The sequence below is a fragment of the Phocoena phocoena genome, chromosome 8, assembly GCF_963924675.1.
Source record: "Phocoena phocoena chromosome 8, mPhoPho1.1, whole genome shotgun sequence".
Classification (NCBI taxonomy): domain Eukaryota; kingdom Metazoa; phylum Chordata; class Mammalia; order Artiodactyla; family Phocoenidae; genus Phocoena; species Phocoena phocoena.
The window spans coordinates 104,999,529-105,023,257 of record NC_089226.1 but is presented as its reverse complement, the minus strand read 5'-3'; the positions used below and the strand labels follow the sequence as shown (position 1 = coordinate 105,023,257).

General features: G+C 47.4%; 1 protein-coding gene across 4 annotated transcripts in view; it reads left to right on the top strand.

Annotated features, from left to right (window-relative positions):
- Nucleotides 1-1,318: 1,318 nt before the first annotated feature.
- Nucleotides 1,319-23,729, top strand: part of CHKA (choline kinase alpha) — a 59,804-nt gene continuing 37,393 nt past the window's right edge. For all 4 annotated transcript variants that reach the window (XM_065881847.1, XM_065881848.1, XM_065881846.1 and 1 more), the window contains exon 1: nucleotides 1,319-1,653. In XM_065881847.1, the coding sequence (XP_065737919.1) occupies nucleotides 1,319-1,653 (335 nt within the window). The remainder of the gene's footprint in view (nucleotides 1,654-23,729) is intronic.

Here is a 23,729-nt window from a genome sequence, read left to right as displayed (position 1 = left end):
TGCATGCCAGGCGCTGAACTTCCTAAGCAGCCAGGGAACTCTCTTGTCCCAACTCATGCCCGGTAAAAACAGGATCTGTAATTTAAAAATTTATCTATACTCCAAATGCTTTCGGAAAGGATTGGGGCGGCGGGGTGAGAGGAGTGAGGGACATGGGGCAGTAAATGTGGTAAATGCGAGCAGGGGCCCTTGCCTCCCCTCCGCGGGCAAAGGTGCGTTAGTCACAGTCACGGGGCTGCCTCCAGCGTGGGGGCGGGCGGGGCGGCACCCACAAAGCCAGCAGCCCCGAGGCACTCACCTTTGGCCAGTACTCAGGGCGGCTGCGGGGATGCCGCTCCGCCCGCCCCGACCCTCTAGGCCCTGGCATCCTCAGCACCACGGACAGGGAAACTGAGGCTGCAGGAGGCTTCAGAGGGCTCCGCGGCCAGCTCTGCGGCCTTGAGCCAGTCGCTTCTTCCCCCTTTCGGGCCTCGGTTTGTGACCCGTGGACAATAATTTCTCAGGCTCCAGCTTGGACGGGGCGTGGCCGCGCCTCGCAGGGAGCTGAGCCGGCGCTGGGAAGTGTTATAAAAACACAGGCACGGAGCTGCAGAAGGAGGTGCCTCGCCTCAAGGTCATGCGGAAAGAGAAGCCAGCCTCCAGGGACCGGCTTCCTAACTGCCCGCTGCCTGGCCCCGGCCTCTGATGTCCTGCAGGATTCGAGGGGTCAAACAAAGTTTCAGCCACCAAAGCCAAGTTCTGGCTCCCCCGAGGTTCAAGGGCCGCGTAGCCCCCGCCCCCACTCGGGGAGCCCACCCGCCCCCACCTCGCTAGCTTTCTCCATCCTCGCGACCCCCGCACCGGCTCGACGCTCCGCCCCCTCGAGGCCCCGCCTCCCGAGGCCGCAGGAAACGAGACGGCGGGGGGAGGCCGTGTGCTGCCGCAGCCAATGGGGAGGCGGCGGGGCGAGGGGGGAGGCAGTTGTGATGCGCCAGGCCGACGGACGGCGGCCAATCAGCGGCGAGCGCGAGGGCGGGCTGTGACGCGGACGGCGCTCCTCGTGCGGCGGCAGTACAGGAGCGAGCGCCAGGGCCAGCAGAATCAGCCGAGCGCCGCCGTCGCCCGCCGCTTGCCGCCTCCACGCCGCCGCCGCCGCCGCCGCCGCCGCCGCCCCGCGACCGCCCGCCGGCCCCCCAACCGCCGCCGCCCCCGGCCTGCCAGTCAGCGAGCGGGCGAGCGGCCTCCGCGCCCGGTCTCCGTGAGAGGGGCGTCTAGCCGGATCCTGAGCCTCGCGCTCTCGTGTTGCGGCCGACCGCGCCTCCTCGGCCGCCTGCCCGGCATGAAGACCAAGTTCTGCAACGGGAGCGAGGCGGAGCCCTCGCCGCTCGGGCTGTTGCTGAGCTGCGGCAGCGGCAGCGCGACCCCGGCGCCCGGCGTGGGGCAGCAGCGCGACGCCGCCAGTGACCTCGAACCCAAGCAGCTGGGCGGGCGGCAGCCGCAGCTCGCGCTGCCCCCGCCGCCGCCGCCGCCGCCGCTGCCGCTGCCCCCGCCGCCGCCGGCCGACGATCAGCCCGAGCCCAGGACGCGGCGCAGGGCCTATCTGTGGTGCAAGGAGTTCCTGTCCGGCGCCTGGCGGGGCCTTCGCGAGGACCAGTTCCACATCAGTGTCATCAGGTCGGTGTCGGCGGCGCGCCGGGGCGGGCGTGAGGGAGGGAGGGCTTCGCGGACGCGGTCGGGTGACGCTGGCCGGGGGCGGAGTCTGAGGTCGGGGGCGGGGCCGGGGGGCTCTGCGACCCGCGAAGCCACCTTTCAGGAGCCTTTGTGAAATCCAGGCCAAATCCCGTGAAACGGGCCCCCGAAGACCCTCCAGAAGGCAGGCTGTTGAAAACATGCCGTTTTCGTGGCAAAATAGGTCTCTTCTAAGGAGAACGGTACTGTTCAATCCCAAAGTACATTTTGTCCAGAAGCTTAAACTGTGTCTAGCAAGTCCCTTTGGGTTTAGGGCCTTGAATGAAGGAGGGATGTTTTGGCTGGCTTAAAAAAATCACTTGGTGACTTACTTTTAGTTTTCAAGTCCATGATTAGGTTTTGCCCACTGAAAGAGACATTTTTTACCCGTGAAGGGGTGACGTTTGTTAGTTCCCCGCTAACCGCTCAGACATGAAGGTGTGTGACCAGCCAAAGTTAGGATGTGTGGCTCAAAAAATAACTAAGAGTGAGGTAGAAAGAATTTCCCCCCCTCTTTTAAGCTTAAAAAAAACTAATCATAAGTTTAAATTACAAAAAAAGTAAGCGTGTATGTATTCAGACTTAACAGCAAAAGATAAACTTGGTTTTTGTCCATCCTGCTCCCCTGAGATGATCACTTAACATTTAGTGGGCTTACTTCTATTGAGACCTTTAAAAATGTGTTTTCTTGGGCTTCCTTGGTGGCGGGGTGGTTGAGAGTCCGCCTGCCGATGCAGGGGACGCGGGTTCGTGCCCCGGTCCGGGAAGATCCCACATGCCGCGGAGCGGCTGGGCCCGTGAGCCATGGCCGCTGAGCCTGCGCGTCCGGAGCCTGTGCTCCGCAACGGGAGAGGCCACAACAGTGAGAGGCCCGCGTACCGCAAAAAAAAAAAAAAATGTTTTCTTTTTCTGCTAATTTTCTTGTAACTGGTTGACCAGGTTGAGCGCAGTATCTAGAAACTGGCTGGCTGGCTGGCTGCCACCGTTAAGCCCCAAATCCAGTTGTAGTCATTTGATTCCTTTTCTCTGCCCAGTGCTTCGCCAGAGCCGCAAATGCAGCAAAGTTAACTGAGCTTCACTTTCTTTTTGTGCCTGTGGCCTCTCTTACAGATATGCCTAGGAGCAGTGAGAATCATAAAGGTAGAAAGAGAAAAGAAAACCAAAGAATTGCTTAATGAAACCTTTTTTTTTTTCCTGAAATGAAACTGTCTCCCAAACTATCACACTTAGTTAGGCCTGAAAATTCTCAGTGAGAAGATCATCCGAGGCCATGTGATCTTCAGGTCGTCCAGCTGTAAAGTGGAAAACGTAGAGGGGCAGTGACTTGCCTGAGGTCAGTGGCTCTGTGCTGACATCACAGTGAGCTGCCAGGTCTCTTGAACCCACCTCCTACTCCAGTGCTCTTGCCTGTTGCCTATGAAAACGTTTCGGATTCCCTGGATCCAGCTGTAAGATGTTTTTGAGGTGCTTTTCTGGGGAGTGTCACTCATTAGATAAACCTTTGTGTTTTTGCTCAAACCTGACATTCTAAAAGCTTTGAGGATGCCGATGAAAAAACTAATCGGTAGCCAATCTAAGAAGGAAATGGAAAATTTTGTTCACGTCAGACTGAGGATTATAGCCCGGAGACAGCCTCTCAGAGAGCTCTGAGAACTGCTCTGAAGAGGTAACGGGGGGGCCCGAATATATGTGATTGTTGCACAGGGGGTGCGTGCAGTCGCGCTCACATCTCAGCAGAAGGTGGCTGCTAGTCATGAGGAATGACTTCTTAGTTAATGCTCTTAGTGCCTTTCTAAGTGTGGGGAGGTGCAAAAACGTCTGCAGAGACTATAATCGCTCTCTGAGGGTCAGTCCTGTCATTTTTCTGAGGGCACAGAGCACTTCATCCTGATCTTTGCCCTGAATTCCTTTCAGGGTGTATACTGTAAGTCAGCGACTACAGTGGCTAATGATTGGATTCTTGTTGAACTGGATAGTGGGCAGGATTCTTTATTCTGCAGTCCCTGCCCTTTTGGTTGTAATTTCAGCCAAGGTTTGGGAGGCATTTCGTGACCAGTCTGTCCCACTGCGTTAAGAATGCTCATTCCCAGGTCAGGGGAGGATTTTGTTGATAGGCCACTCAGTGTGCTGTTAGTGGACTAGGCCCTGTTAACAGTAGCGAAAAGCCTCTGGACCACCTATCTTAGTAGTCTGTTATGCTCCAGGAAAAGTTTCCTTCTTTTTTTAAAAAAAAATTTTTTTTAATTATTTATTTTTGGCTGCATTGGGTCTTCGTTGCTGCGCACAGGCTTTCTCTAGTTGTGACGAGCAGGGGCTACTCTTCATTGCGGTTCGCGGGCTTCTCGTTGCTGTGGCTTCTCTTATTGCAGAGCACGGGCTCTAGGCACGCAGGCTTCAGTAGTTGTGGCACACGGACTCGGTAGTTGTGGCTCGCGGGCTCTAGAGCGCAGGCTCAGTAGTTGTGGCGCCTGGGCTTACTTGCTCCGCGGCATGTGGGATCTTCCTGGACCAGGGCTCAAACCTGTGTCCCCTGCATTGGCGGGTGGCTTCTTAACCGCTGCGCCACCAGGGAAACCCCAAAGGTTCCTTCTTGTTGCTTCTTCCCATATCTAGAGCTATACTATTATAATCGTTGGTCTTATAGAACTATAAGTTTGGTCAATCATTTCAAGTTGGCTAATCATCATTAATTTTATTGGAGGCTTAGTGACACCCTTGGTAATGCAAGAAACAGTAATCTTGTAAAATAGGCAGAATACTGGTAATATAGCTAGTGACATTAATAAGATCGTAAGTAAGTATTTAAGCTAAGAACTTCCATTAGGTTTGGCCCAGTATCACCCCAGGTCGTCTGACCAGTCTGTTCTGGGCCAGCTGCTGTCTTTAAGGGAAATAATATACTGGCATTGTATGTGAAGTTCACCAAAGATGTCTTCAAGTGCAAGGTGAGTGAGTGGTGGGTCACTGTGACCCCTAACAGGATTGGGAAAGGAGTTACATGGTTGGCTCCGGAAGAAGACAACTTGGTCTTTATGGTTGAGCAGGTATTTCTGTCCTTGGGGAGGTCTGCTTAACACGTAATGCAGATGGGCGATGCCTGCCAGAGGGGAGGGAGGAGGCCAAATGGGCAGAGAAACATTTTATGTTTAAATTTTTCTTGTCTTGCCTTAAAATATGAATTTTTATTTCATCAAGGATGTTTTGTTTGTTTTCTCCAGGAATCAGTGGTCTTGGAAGACACAGCTTTCCTTTTGGTTTGGTGGACCTTTTAAAATAATGTTGTATGGTGTGATACACTGCCTCAGTCCTGTTTTCTGGAATAAAATGTAGTTATGGAATGAGTTTAACAAGGAGAAAAGAGGTGATTTAGGATATGGGAAAGTGGGTGATGCCTAGCTTTAAAAAAAAGGCAAAAGAGGTAGTTCAAGTGGGGAAAGATATACACTTGGTTGAAATTCAGTGGCCCTCCATAGCCAGTCCATGTACAGGTTCTGGCTGTCACGTGTTCCTGATCCGTCTCTCCAGCCCCGGCTCTTTGCTGGGTGCCCGCCTCAGCGCAGCCCATCCCGTCCGTCCCACGCTTGACCCTTCTGCCCCTCCCCACCCTGGAATATGTTTCTCCTGCTTCTTTTCTTTGAGTTATTAACAGCAGCTGGCTGGTGCCTCAGGGTTATTTCTCACCCTTTGCATTGGCTCAGAAAGCCCTCCTCAGCACTCGGTGGCAACTAAACCCTAGTGAACTGCTCTTGTGCCCACACCTCCGGTCTGCCCCAGGCCCGCTGTCCTTGCTTAGACCCTGTAACAGGAGGCACCTGTGGATATCCGTGTGCTTTGGGTGGCCACCTCCCCTCCATTCTATATCCCATTGCCAGGGATTTCTCAAATATCCTGACTCCTTTGTTTAAAAGTTTACTGTGGCGTCCTGTAGCTGGAGAATAAAATCCAAACTTGTTTGCATGGCTTATACTTGGGGCCCAGCCTTAATTTTCCAGGGTGGTTCTTTTTTTGTTGCTGTTTTAAAATCATTCCTTTCCCCTAACCAGCAGCAACTAACAGTGAGCTAGTTACACTTGTTCTTGCACTTCTTGAATGAGCTTTGTGTTTTCAGTCTCCAGACCTTTCTTTGCTCCTACACTCTGCCTGGCAGCCTGGTGTCTGCCTTTTTTTTTTTTTTTTTAAATAAATTTATTTATTTATTTAATTTTTGGCTGCGTTGGGTCCTTGTTGCTGCACATGGGCTTTCTTTTAGTTGCGGTGACCAGGGGCTACTCTTTGTTGCGGTGTGTGGGCTTCTCATTGCGGTGGCTTCTCTTGCTGCGGAGCACCGGCTCTAGGCGCGCGGGCTTAGTTGCTCCGCGGCATGTGGGATCTTCCTGGACCAGGGCTCCAACCTGTGTCCCTTACACCAGCAGGCGGATTCTTAACCACTGCGCCACCAGGGAAACCCCCTGGTGTCTGCTTTTAAAATACCTCCTTCGAGGCCTAACTTAGAGAGCCAGAGAGAATTAGTTTCTTCCTCGTTTAGGTTTCTTCCGTAGCACTTCACGCATACACACCTTTATGTCACAGCACTTACCACATTGTGTGTGTTCATTCGTTCAAGTCTGTTAGATTGAATTCCTAGAGGGCATGTCGTGTTCATCTTTGTATCTCCAGTAGTAGAAGAGTGCCTGACTTTAGCACCTGGATTTTAGCTTAAATTGGCTTCTTTGCTGTCCTCCTAATGTGATGATAGGGCTCTTTGTAATCAGACTACTGGTTGCCTGAGTCCCTCCAGCTATGAGTGGTATAGGGAAAGATAAAAATTACCGTAACATGAAAATTGTCATTAATGTACTGACCACTTGGAAATTTTGTCCATGCCCGGACATCACAGCTGAACACTAGCTTCTGTCTCTGCCCGTCAAATCAGTGTTTGTTATTATCACGCTCATTGCTGGTGGATAGAACAGTCACAGTGAGTTGTGAAATGAAATTGTAAATCTTGCAAAAGATGCAAGATATCATGAAGTTTGATGAAAGAAATGTTTGTGGACTATTAAAGTTTTACACACATCTCCCCACAGACCCACTACGAGTTGAGAAATGATAGGATAGATGGTACCATGGGCCCTTCAAAATCAGATCATTTAAGTATCAAAAGACAGAGAGGGCCTTGAAAAGACTGGCAAAGTCCTCAGCTGTGTTTGCAAAAGTATACAGTAAAAGTCAAAGAAGGAGTGAATTGTGCTTTATGGTGCTATCTTAAAGGGTTTTGGAAAAATTATGCCAAAACTCCCTACTTGATTTCCTTTATATGTACATAGTTACTTTGATAATCTAAATTATGTTACATGTAAAGACATAAATAATACTGTTTCATTTTTCAAGATAAAGTTTCATTTACACTTTGTTTTTACTACACACTGAAAATTTGGTCCCTCAAGGGGCCTTCTTTTTTAAAAAAAATTAATAAACTTAACTTTTTTTAGAGCAGTTTTAGATTCACAACCAAATTGGGCAGAAAGTACAGAGTTCCCATTATACCCCCCTCCCCCCACAGCCTCTCACTGTTGACCTCATTCTTCTCCTGCAGTGGTACATTTGTCACAGTCCACGAACCTACACTGACACATCATTATCACCCAAAGTCCACAGTTTACATTAGGGTTCACTCTTGGCGGTGTACCTTGAACAGGTTTGGACAAATGTATAATGATGTGTACTATATCCACCATTGTAGGATCCTACAGAATAGCCTTGTGGCCCAAAAAGTCCTCTGTCCTCTGTCGATTTATCCCTCCCTCCCCTCAAACCCTGATCTTTTTAGTGTCTCCATAGTTTTGCCTTTTCTAGAATGTCATATGGTTGGAATCATACAGTATAGCCTTTTCAGATTGTCTTCTTTCATTTAATAATATGCATTTAAGTTTGCTCCGTGTCTTTTCATGGCTTGATAGTATATTTTGTTTTAGTGCTGAATCATATTCCATTGTATGGGTGTACCACGGTTTATCCATTTGCCTGCTGAAGGATATCTTTTTTTTTTTAAGTCTTTACTGAATTTGTTACAATATTGCTTCTGTTCTATGTTTTGGTTTTTTGGCCTCAAGGCATGTGGCATCTTAGCTCCCCGACAAGGGATCAAACATGTACCCCCTCCATTGGAAGGTGAAATCTTTTTTTTTTTTTTTTCGCGGTACGCGGGCCTCTCACTGTTGCGGAGCACAGGCTCCGGACGCGCAGGCTCAGCCGCTCCGCGGTATGTGGGATCTTCCCAGACCGGGGCACGAACCCGTGTCCCCAGCATCGGCAGGCAGACTCTCAACCACTGTGCCACCAGGGAAGCCCTGGAAGGTGAAATCTTAACCACTGGACCACCAGAGAAGTCCCTGAAGGATGTCTTGATTGCTTCCAAGTTTTGACAGGAATACAGCTGTTATGAACATCTGTGTGCAGGTTTTTCTCTGGACATGTATTCAGTTCATTTGGGTAAATACCAACACGCCCAGGTGCTGGATTATATGGTAAGAGTGTGTTTAGTTTGGTAAGAAACTGCCAAACCATCTTCCAAAGGGGCTGCACCATTTTGCATCGCCACCAGCAATGAATGAGTTCCTGTTGTTCCACATCCTCCAGCATTTGGTGTTGTCAGTATTCTGGGTTTTGGCCATTCTAGTAGGTGTGTAGTAGTATCTTGTTTTAATTTGTGATTCTCTAATGGCAAATGCTGTTGAGCATCTTTTCCTATGCTTACTTGCCATCTGTGTATCTTCCTTGCTCAGGTGGTTGCTTGGATCGTCCGCCCATTTTTTTTTTTTGCGGTACGCGGGCCTCTCACTGTTGTGCCCTCTCCCGTTGCAGAGCACAGGCTCCAGACGCGCAGGCTCAGCAGCCATGGCTCACGGGCCCAGCCGCTCCACGGCACATGGGATCCTCCCGGACCGGGGCACGAACCCGCGTCCCCTGCATCGGCAGGCGGACTCTCAACCACTGCGCCACCAGGGAAGCCCCCGGACACATTTTTGATTGTCACGATTTCGTGGTGGTGGTGGTGGTGGTATTACTGGCATCTAGTGGGTAGAGGGCAGGGATACTGCTCGACATCCTACAGTGCTCAGGACAGCACTTCCTCTCCGTGCCCTGAATGTGGACAGTGCTGAGGTTGAGTAGCCTGGAGCAGAGGACTGAAGACCGAGCTTTTCTCTGCCCTGCACACTCTTTTTTTTTTAAATAAATTTATTTATTTTACTGATTTTTGGCTGTGTTGGGTCTTTGTTGCTGTGCCCAGGCTCTCTCTAGTTGCGGCGAGCGGGGGCTATTCTTCATTGTGGTTCTTGGGCTTCTCATTGCGGTGGCTTCTCTTGTTGCAGAGCATGGGCTCTAGGCGCATGGGCTTCAGCAGTTGCAGCATGCGGGCTTCAGTAGTTGTGGCACACGGGCTCAGTAGTTGTGGCTCACGGGCTTAGTTGCTCCGTGGCATGTGGGATCTTCCGGGACCAGGGCTCGAACCCGTGCCCCCTGCATTGGCAGGCGGATTCTTAACCACTGTGCCACCAGGGAAGCTGTCCCACACACTCTTTTTTTTTTTTTTTTTGCTGTACACGGGCCTCTCACTGCTGTGGCCTCTCCCGTTGCGGAGCACAGGCTCTGGATGTGCAGGCTCAGCGGCCATGGCTCACGGGCCCAGCCACTCCGCAGCATGTGGGATCTTCCCGGACCGGGGCACAAACCCGCGTCCCCTGCGTTGGCAGGCGGACTCTCAACCACTGCGCCACCAGGGAAGCCCCCACACACTCTTAAAGATTGATAATAAACAACTGACATTATCTCCTGTAATCTTCACAGACCCCTACTAGATACTCTTATACCATCTTACAGAGTAATTTGCCCAAGACCATGCAGCTGTCTGCAGAGCCAGCAGCCCACCTGGGACAAAGCCTGTTCTCGTAACTGTGCCTGTAGACTTGGTGTTGAGAGAGCTGGGAGTTGACACCTGTTCCTGATTACTGTGTATTATGCTGTCATTTTACTGAAGTGCTTTTTTCCCCCTGAGCTGTGGTCGTTTCAAGTTGAATTTTAGATGGTTAGAAGAAATTTTGCAAAGGTCTCCTTTTTTCTTGTTTGTGCTCTAAATTCAGTAGCTATTTTGATATTACGCTGTCTTCTATTTTCCTTGCAGGCCCTGAACCTTAGGGAGACTAAGTCCTGTGTGTGCTGGGCTTTGCGCCATGTTACTTGTGGACAGTTTGCAGAGGTTTCAGTGGCTTTTTTGGTTTTCAGCAAAGTACAGTTGGTTAGGTGCAGACGAGAAATTTCCCATCTCGGTTTAGCAGGTGAAAACCTTTGTGTTAAAGGCTTCTCTGGAGCAGGCAGTGTCTCAGGTTTCTCGTTGTCTGAGCTGACTCACCTAGATGGACTCCTTTTCCAAATGGTTAAAAATACATAGATGTTTTTGATGGATGAATGGACGAGCAGAGTGTGGCATATACCTGCAATCAGATGTTATTCAGCTTTGATAAAAAGGAGATTCTGACATGTTACAACATGGCTGAACCTGGAGGACTTTCTGCTAAGTGAAATAAGCCAGTCAAAAAAGACAAATATTGTATGATGTTACTGCTGTGAGGTCCCTAGAGAAGTCAGATTCATAGGGACACGGTATCCTGCTGGGTGCCCGGGGCTGGAGGATGGGGAACGGGGAGTTAGTGTTTAAAGGGCACGGAGTGTCAGCTTTATGGGATGAGCAGTCCTGGAGGTAGAAGATGGTGATGGTTGCACAGGAATGTGAATGTACTTCATGCCACTGAACTGTACACTTACCAGTGTCTAAGGGGGCAGCTTGTATGTTATGTGTGCTGCACCTCAACTTAAATATTGGGCAAGAAGTAATCTAGATGTTTGACGTGAGGAATGGCATATTTCAAGACCTTGGGCACTTCACCAACTTCTTGTATCACTACAGCATGCATTTTCCCCATGTAGAATGCTGTAGAATAAAACAGAAATCACCTCGTTAAGACCTGATAAGTCTACAAATAAAGGATACAAGCCATTTGTAAAGCCACTTGTATTAAATACATGTTGCTAAAATAAAAACTATGTTATACAGTAGACCACTATCTAGTGAAGTGATTTTACTCCAAAACTTAAAAAATTGTTTCTGTGGGGCAAAGAGAGTGCACACAATAGTGCAGAGGCTCTCCCCCCTGCATTCACTTTATCACTTGTAGTTAAAATTACCAACTACTTCCTGTCACACACTGAGTACTTGAAGCACAGGGTGTGACATTCCCAAGTGCCCAGGACCTGCCCCGTGTAGACCAGCTTCCTGCTGCCGTGTTAAAGTGACACACAGCACAGCACGAATGGACCACATCTACTGGACTGTTCGGCCTTATCGTTGACTTGGATTTGACCACCTTTCTACACATGGAGTATATTTTCAATCTATGAGAACTTTTCAGAGCAAGCAAACTTGAATGATAGTTTTTATAGCCAACACCTGCCAGTAGCATTTGGTGTTTTTCACAAGGTGGATGAACAGTCTGGGAGGATTTGTGAAGTGGCCAGGAACCAAAATGCCATCTTGCCCTGCGGCTTCGTGGCTGGAGAGGGAGTGATGAGGGAAGGGCCGTGCCGTGGTCCCACCCTGAGGACTGAGCCTTAGAAGGTGGGGAGCTGGAAGGATAGTTTTTACAGTTGTGTGGCCCAGCCACCTTCCTTTGCTTCCCTGCGTTACGGTTGAGTCCTCTCTGTATTTGAGTGGGGAGCCCTCTTGCCACCTCTGACCTCCTGGGTAAAGTACAGTTGTGCCATAAATGGTGAGCTGATAGACCTTTAAGTCAGGGCTGATAGACCTTTAAGTCAGGAGTGTTTCCTCATTTGCCTCGTGGTGGGGAAATGTTCATTTTCTTCTCCCTCCTTGAAAATCTCCACTGCTCTTAAGTCTGGGAATTAACTGTACTTTATCCCAAATGTGAGAGTAACCTGTTTGAATTGTAGTGACCTGTTAGCAAGTTAAGAGGATCTTGATTGATTTTCTGCCTTACCAGGGTTTTGGGGTTTGTCCTGTGTTTAGGTAACATGTAAATTTCCCCAAGATGCTTCACTGTCTAACACAGTCGACTTCTGTTGGAAAGGATTACGCTTCAGGTTCTGGAACAGTGGGGCTAACGTAGAAAAAGATGAGTTGGGGGAGGAGAGAATCAACTTGCCTAAACCTAGAACTGCCTCTAAAGTTGAAGGTTGGAAAAGTCACCAAGAAACAAATTGCTCATTACTATTATAGATTGATATCAGTGAAAAACATTTTGGCTTCTTAAAGGGCTCAGTCAGGCAGTTCAGGGCTGAAAATGAGGCCTGGGCCTAAAAATCCTGAAACGTACACAGGGTATTATCTGTTATGTGACTAGAGTAAAGAAATTAGCAGGAAAGTTTCAATTAACTGGAGCCCAAGTTACTAAACATTTTCCTTAATTTTTTTAAAGAGAAAGTGTGAAAATAAGAAAAAGCAATATTACTCTAAGCATTAAGAACGTTCCCTGGCCTGCCTTGGAAGCCATTCACATCTGAGTTCCTTTGTGTGTGTCTTAACCTCCCTAGCACTCTGTAGTGATATTTCATGTTCAGAATAAGGGCCCCAGGCCAGTGAGGGGCTCGAAACATGAACAGGTACATCACATTTGCCGCCCTATATTTAAGGCAGGAATGGAGGGAGGTACAAAGAGGTTTTAGATTTTCCGCAAGAGTGTTTTATTTGTTAGCCTCTAATTATCTTGTGGTTAGGATGGTACTTCATACCGACCTGATGATTAACCAGGAAATCAGTTGAGTGGGATAGCTCCCTCCTTGAGCATTCATTCCTTTTATTTGTGAAGGGATTACAGAGGACAGTTGGAAAAAAACAAGGGTTATTTTCGCTCATTTTGTTAAAGAAAAAAAATCTTTGAGTAGATAATCAGTGTACTGGCTTTAAGATTCAAACATCACGAAAGGGTGTCTTTCTCCCACCTCTGACCCCGGCGCCTCTCCCTAGAAGCAAGCACTTCCAGAGAGATGTCATGCATACATTAGTATATGTGGGTGTATTCGTTTCTTCAGCAAACACTGAGAGCTGCAATGTGCTAGGCCCTGTGCGAGGGGCTGAGAATGTGTAGCTTCCCCTCCCTCTTTAATACTTAACAGTAGATCACTTTTTTTGCACTAAAAGCAGCACTGTGTCTTGGAGACTGTTTTGTATTGGTATTTATTGAGCTACCTTATTCTTTTGAATAGCCATATAGTGTTATATTTTAATTGAAATAACATTTTGATCTTTTCAGGACAGTTTGAATGCCAAAACTTCTGCTTTGTTAAGTTAATCATGGTAATAAAAGATTCCATTCATTAAGTGCTCACTCTTGCCAGGTACTACGTTAATCCGGGCAGTGAGCCTCAGGGAGAGGAATTTTTTTTTTTTTAAGATGAAAGTTACTTTAATTTATTTTTATTTATTTATTTATTTTTGGCTGTGTTGGGTCTTCGTTTCTGTGCGAGGGTTTTCTCTAGTTGGCGGCGAGCGGGGGCCACTCTTCATCGTGGTGCGTGGGCCTTTCACTGTCGTGGCCTCTCTTGTTGCATGGCACAGGCTCCAGATGCGCAGGCTCAGTAGTTGTGGCTCACGGGCCTAGTTGCTCCGCGGCATGTGGGATCTTCCCAGACCAGGGCTTGAACCCATGTCCCCTGCATTGGCAGGCAGATTCCCAACCACTGCACCACCAGGGAAGCCCCAAGGGAGAGGAATCTTAACCCCAGGGGCTCAGAGAGGCTGAGTAGCTTGCCAGGAGTTAAAGTGTTAATAAGTGGTGACTCCTGTCTAGTTCTAACACAGTATGATGGTTATTTCAGCTAGTCACTCAGGTGTGCACTTCAGTTTAGGCAGAGATAACATACACCTGTCTCTATTTTTGCCCAGATTTTTTATGATAAGCAGTTCTCTACAATAGTACCTATTGCTTGCAAGGTATGTGCAAAAGTATCCTGAGAGTATGATGTCTGGCAAGGACTTCAAATGACCTTGAGCGTGTTGACGAGTCCTGTATTTTAGGTAAGTAATAAAGTCAAGTGGCATATCTCCCCTGAGGTCCAGTCAGTGCTCCCATGGGTTAGAAACCTCTGCAGGCAGGCATCCTGTCACAGTCCAGGGCCAAGTGACATTCATATAGACGAGTCATGTGGAGAAGGCAGGGGTCCCCACAGGTGTCTGACCTTTTCAGGGACCCTGTTTTACTGATGAGAACTGCGAACAGACCTGGTTTGTGAGTCACCCTTTGTCCGTTTTGGACTGTGAATAAGGGTGAGTAGGATTCTGTAGGGTGTACATACGATGGCAGATAATTAATGCCTGAAGTTACGGTTGTGGCCTTTTACTGCTCTCCCCTGCACATAGGCTACTGGAAATTTCATCTCTTCCGAGTCTTCCTCTCTTAGTTTTCCTGCGTTGCGTTTGGCCTGCCAGCGCAGGGGTGGAATTCAGGATGCTGCACTAAAGAGTACTGTGGAAGCCACCTGGTTCAGAGATGTTCACAACTACTGAAGCATAATTTTAAAACTTTGAAAAGTCCAGAAATTATGAACAGCACTGAAGTGAGCCAATCGGCAGGAGGAGGGCAAAGGGTACGGGAGGCCAGTGTTGGCAAACCTTCCCTCCCCAGGCTTTATTCTGGGATCTTTTCTCTTGATGGTTTTGACAATGGCCTGGATGGTGGAAGGTGCCTGGGCTGTGGAAACCAGGTAGTGGGAGAGTGGAGGAGAAGGCGGTGGGCTGTGTGTGTGTGTGAGCCCTCCCTGACAGGCCTCAAACTGGGGGGCTGCGGGAGTAGGCCACAGAAGGATATGTGGGGAGGAGAAAAAGAAGTGTATGGCCAGGACCAGAGGGAAGCACCTTTGGTTGTGCTGGTGGGGGACGGGTGCCACCTCCAAATAGAGTTATAGGTAGGTGTGGGAAGCTGGAAACCCAGTGTAACCACAGAGGTTTCCTGAAACTCGGTAACTTCTCTCATTCCAAAGTCCTTAGTAATGCTGCTTCTTTTTCCAGATCCTAAAATCAGAGGCATCTTTTTGAGGGCTTGATTTCTCCTACGGTCTAGCAGTTTCATTGGAAGTGTTCACTACTTGGGAGCACATTTTAATCAAATGGTGATTGCCGTGGATCATACACACAGAGCTTAATATTAAGAGGACGGTCATTCATAGGTTCAAATAAATCAATGAATGGTCGATTTAATAAACTAAGGCAAGTTATCACTGGTTTAGAAAGGAAAAAAACAGCATTATTGAGATGTAATTCATGTAATATAGAATTCACCCTTTTAAATGGTACAGTTCAGTGTTTTTTAGTATTTTTACAGAGTTATACGGCGATCACTGCTGTTTTTTCAGAACACTTTCATCACCTCAGAATGAAGCCCTGTACCATTAGTGTTCTCTGCCTGTTCTCCGCTCTCCCTAGCTCCTGGCAACCACTGATCTACTTACTTTTTTTTTTTTTTTTTTTTGATCTACTTACTTTTTATGGATCTGTCTTTTCTGGACATTTCATATAGATGGACTCATACAACATGCATGGCCTTTTGTGACCAGTTTCTCTCACTTAGCATCATGTTTTCTAGTTTATCTGTGTGTAGCATGTATTGGTACTTCATTCCTTTTTATGGCTGAATAATATTTCATTGCTTGATATACTGCAGTTTATTCATTCATTAGTTGATGGACATTTGGATTCTTCCCCTTTTTTGGCTATTATAAACATTTGTGTTCAGTGTTTGTGAGGACATATGTTTTCATTTCTCTTGGGTATCTGTCTAGGAGTGAAATTGCTGGGTCATTTTGTAACTCAACATTTAACTTTTTGAAGATGTCACTGATCTTCTGAGCCCTCTGTCAGAGGATCTCCACAGACCCCAACAAATATCCCTATTGAGTTTGAGAGGAAATTGGACAAGATTATTGTCGCTTTGACCCATTGTGATCTTCTTACCAGCGCCTTTTTTTTTTTTTTTTTGCGGTACACGGGCCTTGCACTATTGTGGCCCCTCCCGTTGGCGGAGCGCAGGCTCAGCGGCCATGGCTTACGGGCCCAGCCGCTCCGCGGCACATGGGATCTTCCTGGACCAGGGCACGAACCCGTGTCCCCTGCATCGGCAGGCGGACTCTCAACCACTGCGCCACCATGGAAGCCCTTACCAGCGCCTTTTTTCCCCTTGCTTCCAGTGATCTTGGTTTTATACATATACTAAATTACCAACTGATTTTTGAGAAGAGTTCATTATAGTATATGCTGGTGATTGTGTATTAGATGCCATAAAGTTTTATGTGAAACAACCTCTCTTTATTAAAAATTACAAACATTTATAAAGTAGTAAAGAATAAAATTTTGAAAATAATAAAATAGCTTTATCAAATCTGAACATTTGGCTTCGGGTTCCCTTCTTTTGCCCAGAGGTAACCACCATTTTGCATTGGTGTTAAAATTCTGTTTCATTCTGAAATAAGATTCTGATCTTTAGAACAGAATTTTGAAGTCTTTTATAACCTGTGTATTTGGTCTAAGTGCTGAAACATTAGAGCATTTTTTTGTGACAGGTGTACTTGTAGTAGGGTGGTTCACTTATGGGGGGTTAATAATCCTGTGAGTCATGGAGCCTTTGGTTCATGTTTGACCGCAGGTAACCAGTTGTCATCTAGGCTTCTATTTTAAGAAGACCTTTCACACCAGGAAGGCGTGATGATATTTCCTGCTGCGAGGAACTTTGAGAGGAAGTAGCATCAAATGCCAGATCTTAGTTTCGTGGAGTGGTTTTTGTTTTGAAATGATTTTGTGGAATTTTTCAGGGTTCTTTTAAAATTAATTGCAATCGGGCTTCCCTGGTGGCGCAGTGGTTGGGAATCCACCTGCCAATGCAGGGGACACGGGTTCGAGCCCCGGTCCAGGAGGATCCCACATGCCACGGAGCAACTAAGCCCGTGCACCACAACTACTGAGCCTGAGCTCTAGAACCTTCGAGCCACAGCTCCTGAAGCCCGCGTGCCTAGAGCCTGTGCTCCGCAACAGGAGAGGCCACTGCAGTGAGAAGCCTGCGCACAGCAACGAAGACCCAACACAGCCATAAATTGATTAATTAATTAAAAAATAAAAAGGGAAATCTCTTTTTAAAAAATATAAATAAATAAATAAAATCACAATCAATATGATGCCAACTGTGACAGTTTCTTTGGCCCATTTCTGGATCAACTAAAATTTTAGATTATCTGCTGTTTTACATCTTACAGTTTTCTTTTCTCCTCTTAATGATTAGTGCAGTTAATTGTATCGCTTCATTTGAGGTGGGTAAAGAATTGACATTTATCAGTTTAGGGGGAAGTTACTTAGCATAGAATCACTAAGGTGTACATCAAGAAATCCATTTAAATAAAGTTGCTAACTTTCAGTATGTTTCATAGTTCATTTTCCTTAACTATTTTTCCCTTATTGATGTACTTACAAATATTCCCTTTGCAATAATTTTTTAACTTTAAAATATTTCATGCCATTTGTTAACTTTATGTGTATCTTGAAGCATTAAAAAATTTCATTATCTTCACTAGCAGTTTAATGTTTTAAAAAAATATATTTTTGATAATATCAAGTTTTAATTGATTAAAAAACAGGTCAAACGAGATATGAGACAGGAGTTCTGACACCACTGACAGGTGAGGAGTGAACCGGTGTGGCTCTGTTTTAGGACAGTTTGGCAGTAGGCATCAAGAAATTTTAAAATGGTAGTGCCCTTTGGTCCAGAAAACCCAGCTTTAAAGGATCTCCTCAAGATTTATGCAATCTTGTGCATAAAGATCGACATATAGGTATACATTTGTAGAGTTGTGTGTAGAAGTAAAAAATAATGGGAAAACTCTGTCTTTAGCATTAGGCAGTTGGTTAAACCATGCTATATCTTTAAGGTGAAATTCCATGCACAATTAAAAATGATGTTTTTAATGCTGAATTGAGGGAAAATGCTCATAATATAAGTGGAAAATGAACTTTGTAGAGCAGTATATTCACCATGATCCCTTTTTTTTTTTTTTTTTTTTTTTTTGCGGTACACGGGCCTCTCACTGTTGTGGCCTCTCCCGCCGCGGAGCACAGGCTCCGGACGCGCAGGCTCAGCGGCCATGGCTTATGGGCCCAGCCGCTCCGCGGCATGTGGGATCTTCCCGGACCGGGGCACGAACCCGTGTCCCCTGCATCAGCAGGTGGACTCTCAACCATTGTGCCACCAGGGAAGCCCCATGATCCCAATTTTAATAAAAAGAACGAAATTGGGAAAAGGAGCTTAGGAAAATGACAAGAAAAAATATATACTACAGTGTTCAAAGTGGTTATATTTGAATAATAGAATTTGGGAAAGTACTTGTCTTTTTTATTTTGGGGGGAGTCTTTCAGATTCATGTACACACAACTTTTTGGAACCTGGCTTTTAAAATCTGAAAGTCAAACAATTTAATACATGTTAAGGCCGCCTACTGTAGTTGCTTTAACAACTGATAAACTTAATTGAGTTTGAAAAAATACGCCAGGTCACCCAGGTTCTTCGTCACTTGTGTGTAGGTGATCTTGAATGTGCCAAGAGCAGCACAGCACTACCAAGAACTGCTTTGTGGCTCTGTTTTCACAAATCCATTTTCTTCAGCATATAAACCAGTTAGCCTTTTGGTTCTTCAGTTTGCAGTTGGTTCTTTGTTTTTGCATGGTTTCTTTTCAAATATCCTTTATGTTCTATGTGTGTTGTCATTTGATGAGTCAAATTATTCTCAATTGTAAGTCAATTCTTGATAATCTGTATATCAACAGAAATTGAAATTATGATTTTCGCATCTCATCAGCAGTCTGTAAAAGCAGCTCTGTATTCTGCTCGTTATTCCCTTGGTACTGTTTGAGGGACCTGTGGGTGAGGATTAGGGACGCACACTCAGCTGGATCCCTAGGGCACTGGTTAAAATTCCCGCCAGCAATGACTTCTCTTTTCAGTGTCCTACCTGCCATGGCTTGCTTACATATGTTGAATATGAAATAAATACGTTATTCTCATCTTATTTGATATTTTGCTTATGTGAGTATCTCTGTGTCTCCTTAATTTAATTATGACATGTATGTTTATTATGAAGATCTTCTGCCACATGGTAAAAAGGTTGAACTTTCAGACTTCTTTGGAATCCTTGAGCGTTCCTGGGGTTTTACTTGGAAGGATATTCTTGACAAATCCCATGGTAAATTGGCTCTTGTATTTCTGCTGTCATTCTGTGGCGTATCTTCCCATCGTATCTTCTTCCTAGTCATATTATTTAGCTCATTAGTGTCTGACATTTTTCTAGGTGTTTTCTGACAGTTTGGGTCATCTGTGACAATGACATTGTTTCATTTATTTTGATTGTCGCTTAAAAATCATCCATGTTTTACTTCTTTCCACTAAGGCCTATTGGGTGAGCGGCTACAGATAATACAAGAGATGAAGGATTTCCAGGTTGTGGGCTTGTTGGTGGCCAAGCCGACCTGCTTTCCTTCTTTGGGACTCGGGATAAACTGAATCGAGTTACACAGCTCAGAACAGTAGTTTATCTGTTTGCTCTTGCCGTGGACCGAGCTTTCGAGAGTATGTGACAGGAAGGAAAACTAGGGCTTTTAACTGATGTCATGCCTGTCCTGTTGCTTGGTAGCCAGAAGCCCGTGCTGGCTGTGCCTGGCTGTGGCAGGCCCTCGTGACAAGCCATGCACTTGGGGCGTGGGCCTGAGTGGAGGGGAAAGGAGAAGGCTGCCCTTCTGTCTCTGCGCCTGCCTGCTTCCCGTGTCTTCCCGAGCTGGGGTGGACAGCTAGCTTGCCTCCTGGGAAAGTAGGTCCTTATTCCTGGCAGAGGTTCCCAGATGCCATGATTGCTTTTCTTTAAATAAGCTGTTGAAAAATATTATTTAAAATGACTTTTATTTACATCTGTGAAACGTTGTTTCTGTAGAAGCACATACAAGTTTCACTGGTGAAGAAAAATGAGATTTTTTTCTTCCTTTCTAAACCATTGAGATATAGTTCACATATCACATAGTTCACCTGCTTAAATTGTAGGATTCAGTGGTTTTTAGTATATGGGTTTTTTTTTTTTTTTTGGCCATGCAGCATGTGGGATCTTAGGTCCCCCACCAGGGATTGAACCCGCATCCCCTGCATTGGAAGCTCAGAGTCTTAACCAGTGGACTGCCAGGTAAGTTCCAGCATAGGGTTTTTAATATATCCACAGGTGTGTGCAGCCATCACCACAGTCAATAGAACAATTTCATACCTCGAGAGGAAACCCTGTCCCCTTTAGCCCCCTTCTGCCCTGACCCTAGGCACCCACTCTGCAGATTTCCTCGTTCCGGACATTTCATATGAATGGAATCATTTAATATCTGGTCTTTTGTTCTGGCTTCTTTCACTGAGCATGTTTTTAAGGTTCATCCATGTTGTAGCATGTGTCAGGACGTCATTCCTTTTTTAAAAATTGTGGTAAGGACTTCCCTGGTGGCGCAGTGGTTAAGGATCTGCCTGCCAACGCAGGGGACACGGGTTCGAGCCCTGGTCTGGGAAGATCCCACATGCCATGGAGCAACTAAGCCCATGCGCCACAACTACTGTGCTCTAGAGCCTGCGAGCCACAACTGCTGAAGCCCACATGCCTAGAGCCCATGCTCCACAGAAGCCACTGCAATGAGAGGCCCACGCACCACGACGAAGAGTGGCCCCCACTCGACACAACTAGAGAAAGCCCATGCACAGCAACGAAGACCCAACACAGCCACAAATAAATAAATAAATTTAAAAAAAAAATTGTGGTAAAATAAGCATGGCATAAAATTTACCATTTTAACCATATTTAAGTGTATAGTTTAGTGGCATTAAGTCGGTCACGTTGTTCAACCATCTCCACTGTTGATCGCAAGAATGTTTTCATCTTGCTAAACTGAACCTCTGTGCCCGTTAAACCGTAATTCCTCATCACTGCCGGTAACCCCTCTTTGAATTCATTAGCTCACTCCGAATCTGTTTTAGTTATTTTGTGTGTTTCCTGGAATGAGGTATGTCCTTTTGAAGTCTAGCCCTGCTGACAGCTTGAGTTTAGCCCTGTGAGACCTGTATAGAGGCATCTGATCTCCAGAACTGTAAGATAATAAATGTGTGTGTTTGTTTGTTTTTTAAAAATTTATCTATTTATTTATTTTTGGCTGTGTTGGGTCTTCATTGCTGCTCACGGGCTTTCTCTAGTTGTGGCGAGCGGGGGCTGCTCTTCCTTGCGGTGCGCGGGCTTCTCGTTGCCATGGCTTCTCTTGTTGCAGAGCACGGGCTTTAGGCGCACGAACTTCAGTAGTTGTGGCACGCAGGCTCAGTAGTTGTGGCTCGTGGGCTCTAGAGCTCAGGCTCAGTAGTTGTGGCGCATGGGCCTAGTTGCTCTGCGGCATGTGGGATCTTCCCGGACCAGGGCTCGAACCCGCGTCCCCCACATTGGCAGGCGGACTCTTAACCACTGCGCCACCAGGGAAGCCTTGTGTGTTGTTTAAAGCCACGAAGTTTGTGGTCGTGAGTGACAGCAGGCACAGGAACAGAGACATTTGTCTTAGGCAAGTTAGTACAGACCCGTCCTGACGTTGGGCTCCTGTGATGGATGGCGGTGCCCGCAGCACCACTGTGTGTCTGGCATGGCACGTGGTGCCCTCCTGCTTGTGTCCCGTCTCTCAGCATGAGGGTTAAAAGCAAGGATTCTGGAGCCAGATGCCGTCTTCCATTGTGGCTCTGCCACTTTCTTGCTTTGTTTCCTCCTCTGTGTGATGGAGGCAGTACTGGCACTGCCCTGTAGGTTGTCGGGAGGATGGAATGACCCCACCCTTGTTGCATGCTCAGGACGTTGCGGCCCCAGGGCTCCGTGACCTTGAGGTCTTACAGTGACTAGATTTAAGTGCTGCTCCTTTACAGAGGAGTGCATTTTTGAGGGTCACAGAGGTTTAGCAGCGTGCCCAAGATTACACAGCTAGTAAGTGCAGAACTAGGGTTTGAATCGGCTCCCTGGCTCTGAAGCCTGTGGCTTTTCTTTTACATGATGCCCTCCCCCAGGAAGAGGGGACTGTCCCTTGGGGAGCTTACAGTCTAAATTAGAGAGCCAAGGCTGACCACCAGCCTATTAGAGAACGATATAAGATGGTCAGTTACCAAATGTAACAGGGAGGAATTTGGAGAAGGGAGGTTCTGGAAGAGTGCTGTGGGTCATTGTCATTTTCAGAAAATCTCTATTGAGCATCCACCATCTGGGGCCACTGGGCCTTGAGAATTGAAGTTAGACGTGACCCCTGTCTTCAGGAGCTAGCAGGGAAGACAGCAAAAGATTGTTGAGGAGGTTGGACTTGGAACTTGGTTGTTTCTTTTTTGTTTGTTTTGTGTTTTTGCGGTACGCGGGCCTCTCACTGTTGTGGCCTCTCCCGTTGCGGAGCACAGGCTCCTGACGCGCAGGCTCAGCGGCCATGGCTCACGGACCTAGCCGTTCCGCGGCATGTGGGATCTTCCCAGACCAGGGCACGAACCCGTGTCCCCTGCATCGGCAGGTGGACTCTCAACCACTGCGCCACCAGGGAAGCCCTTGGAACTTGGTTTTAAACAGTAGGTAGTTTTTATTTTTTTATAAACTTATTTTATTCATTTATTTTTGGCTGTGTCGGGTCTTTGTTGCTGCGCGCGGGCTTTCTCTAGTTGCGACGAGCGGGGGCTACTCTTCGTTGTGGTGTGTGGGCTTCTCATTGCGGAACATGGGCTCTAGGCGCACGGGCTTCAGCAGTTGTGGCACATGGGCTCTAGAGCGCAGGCTCAGCAGTTGTGGCGCACAGCCTTAGTTGCTCCGCGGCATGTGAGATCTTCCTGGACCAGGGCTCGAACCCGTGTCACCTGCATTGGCAGGCGGATTCTTAACCACTGTGCCACCAGGGAAGCCCAGTAGGTAGTTTTTAGATGGCAGAGAAGAGTGAGGAGTTTCCAGACTGGAAGAACAGGAGTAAGTGGATGTGGTGACACTGTATCAGTTACTACTAGGTTTAGCTGCTTATAACAGAGGACCCCAGAGTCACAGTGGTTAAATAACATAGAAATTGATTTCCGTTGTGCATTAAAGAGGTCCAGGAGAAGCCAGGCTGAGCAGGTGTGGCGGCTTCACGGCTTGGTGGAGATGCAGACTCCTTTCAGCTAACTGCTCTGCTCTGCTATTGCTAGGATGTGGCCGTTAATCTCGTGATCTAAGAAGCTGCTGAAGCTCTGGCCACATGTGCTAGTTAGGATCCTAGCAAGAAAATGGAAACACTACTAGGTATTTCAGCAGCCATAGAGGATTTAATATAGGGAATTGGGTGAACAGGCGGTGGAGAACCAAAAAAGCAAAAAGGGAACAGAATTGATTAAAATAAGGAATACTAAGTGTGCAGGAAGCAGGCTCCTGGGGCTGGGGGACAAGGGAAGAGGTTGGGGTGATCAGAACCTGGAATTTGAGAGGAGGAGCCCACAGAGTTGGGATCCCGACCTCCAAGGAGAGGGCACTGCTTGGCTATTGCTGGGGACCCTGAGGCTGGTGCTGGGGTCGCCCAAAGAAGTGAGGATGGGAACGGGCGGGTTGCTGCCGCAGCACGCGGGCAGGAGCGGCCGGCAGACACGTCTGCCGCCAGAACCTGATGAATGGGAGCAGCTGATAAAGGAGGTTTGTCATCGGCAGAGTCCCAGCCCAGCATCACAGCAGAACTGGAGTGGGAATTTGGAGCCCAGAGGCAGTAGCTTAGCCCTGACCCACCACTGTCTCCTCGGTCCACACAGCAGGATGGATGGGGAAGAGGGGGCAAGCGCATGAGCATGTCTGACGTTGATTCCCCAAAAGCCACATGGACACTTCCTTGACATTTTATCTGCCAGGACTTGGTCGCACAGGCCCGGCCAACTGTAGAGGCAGCTGGTAAGTAGAGTCCTGAC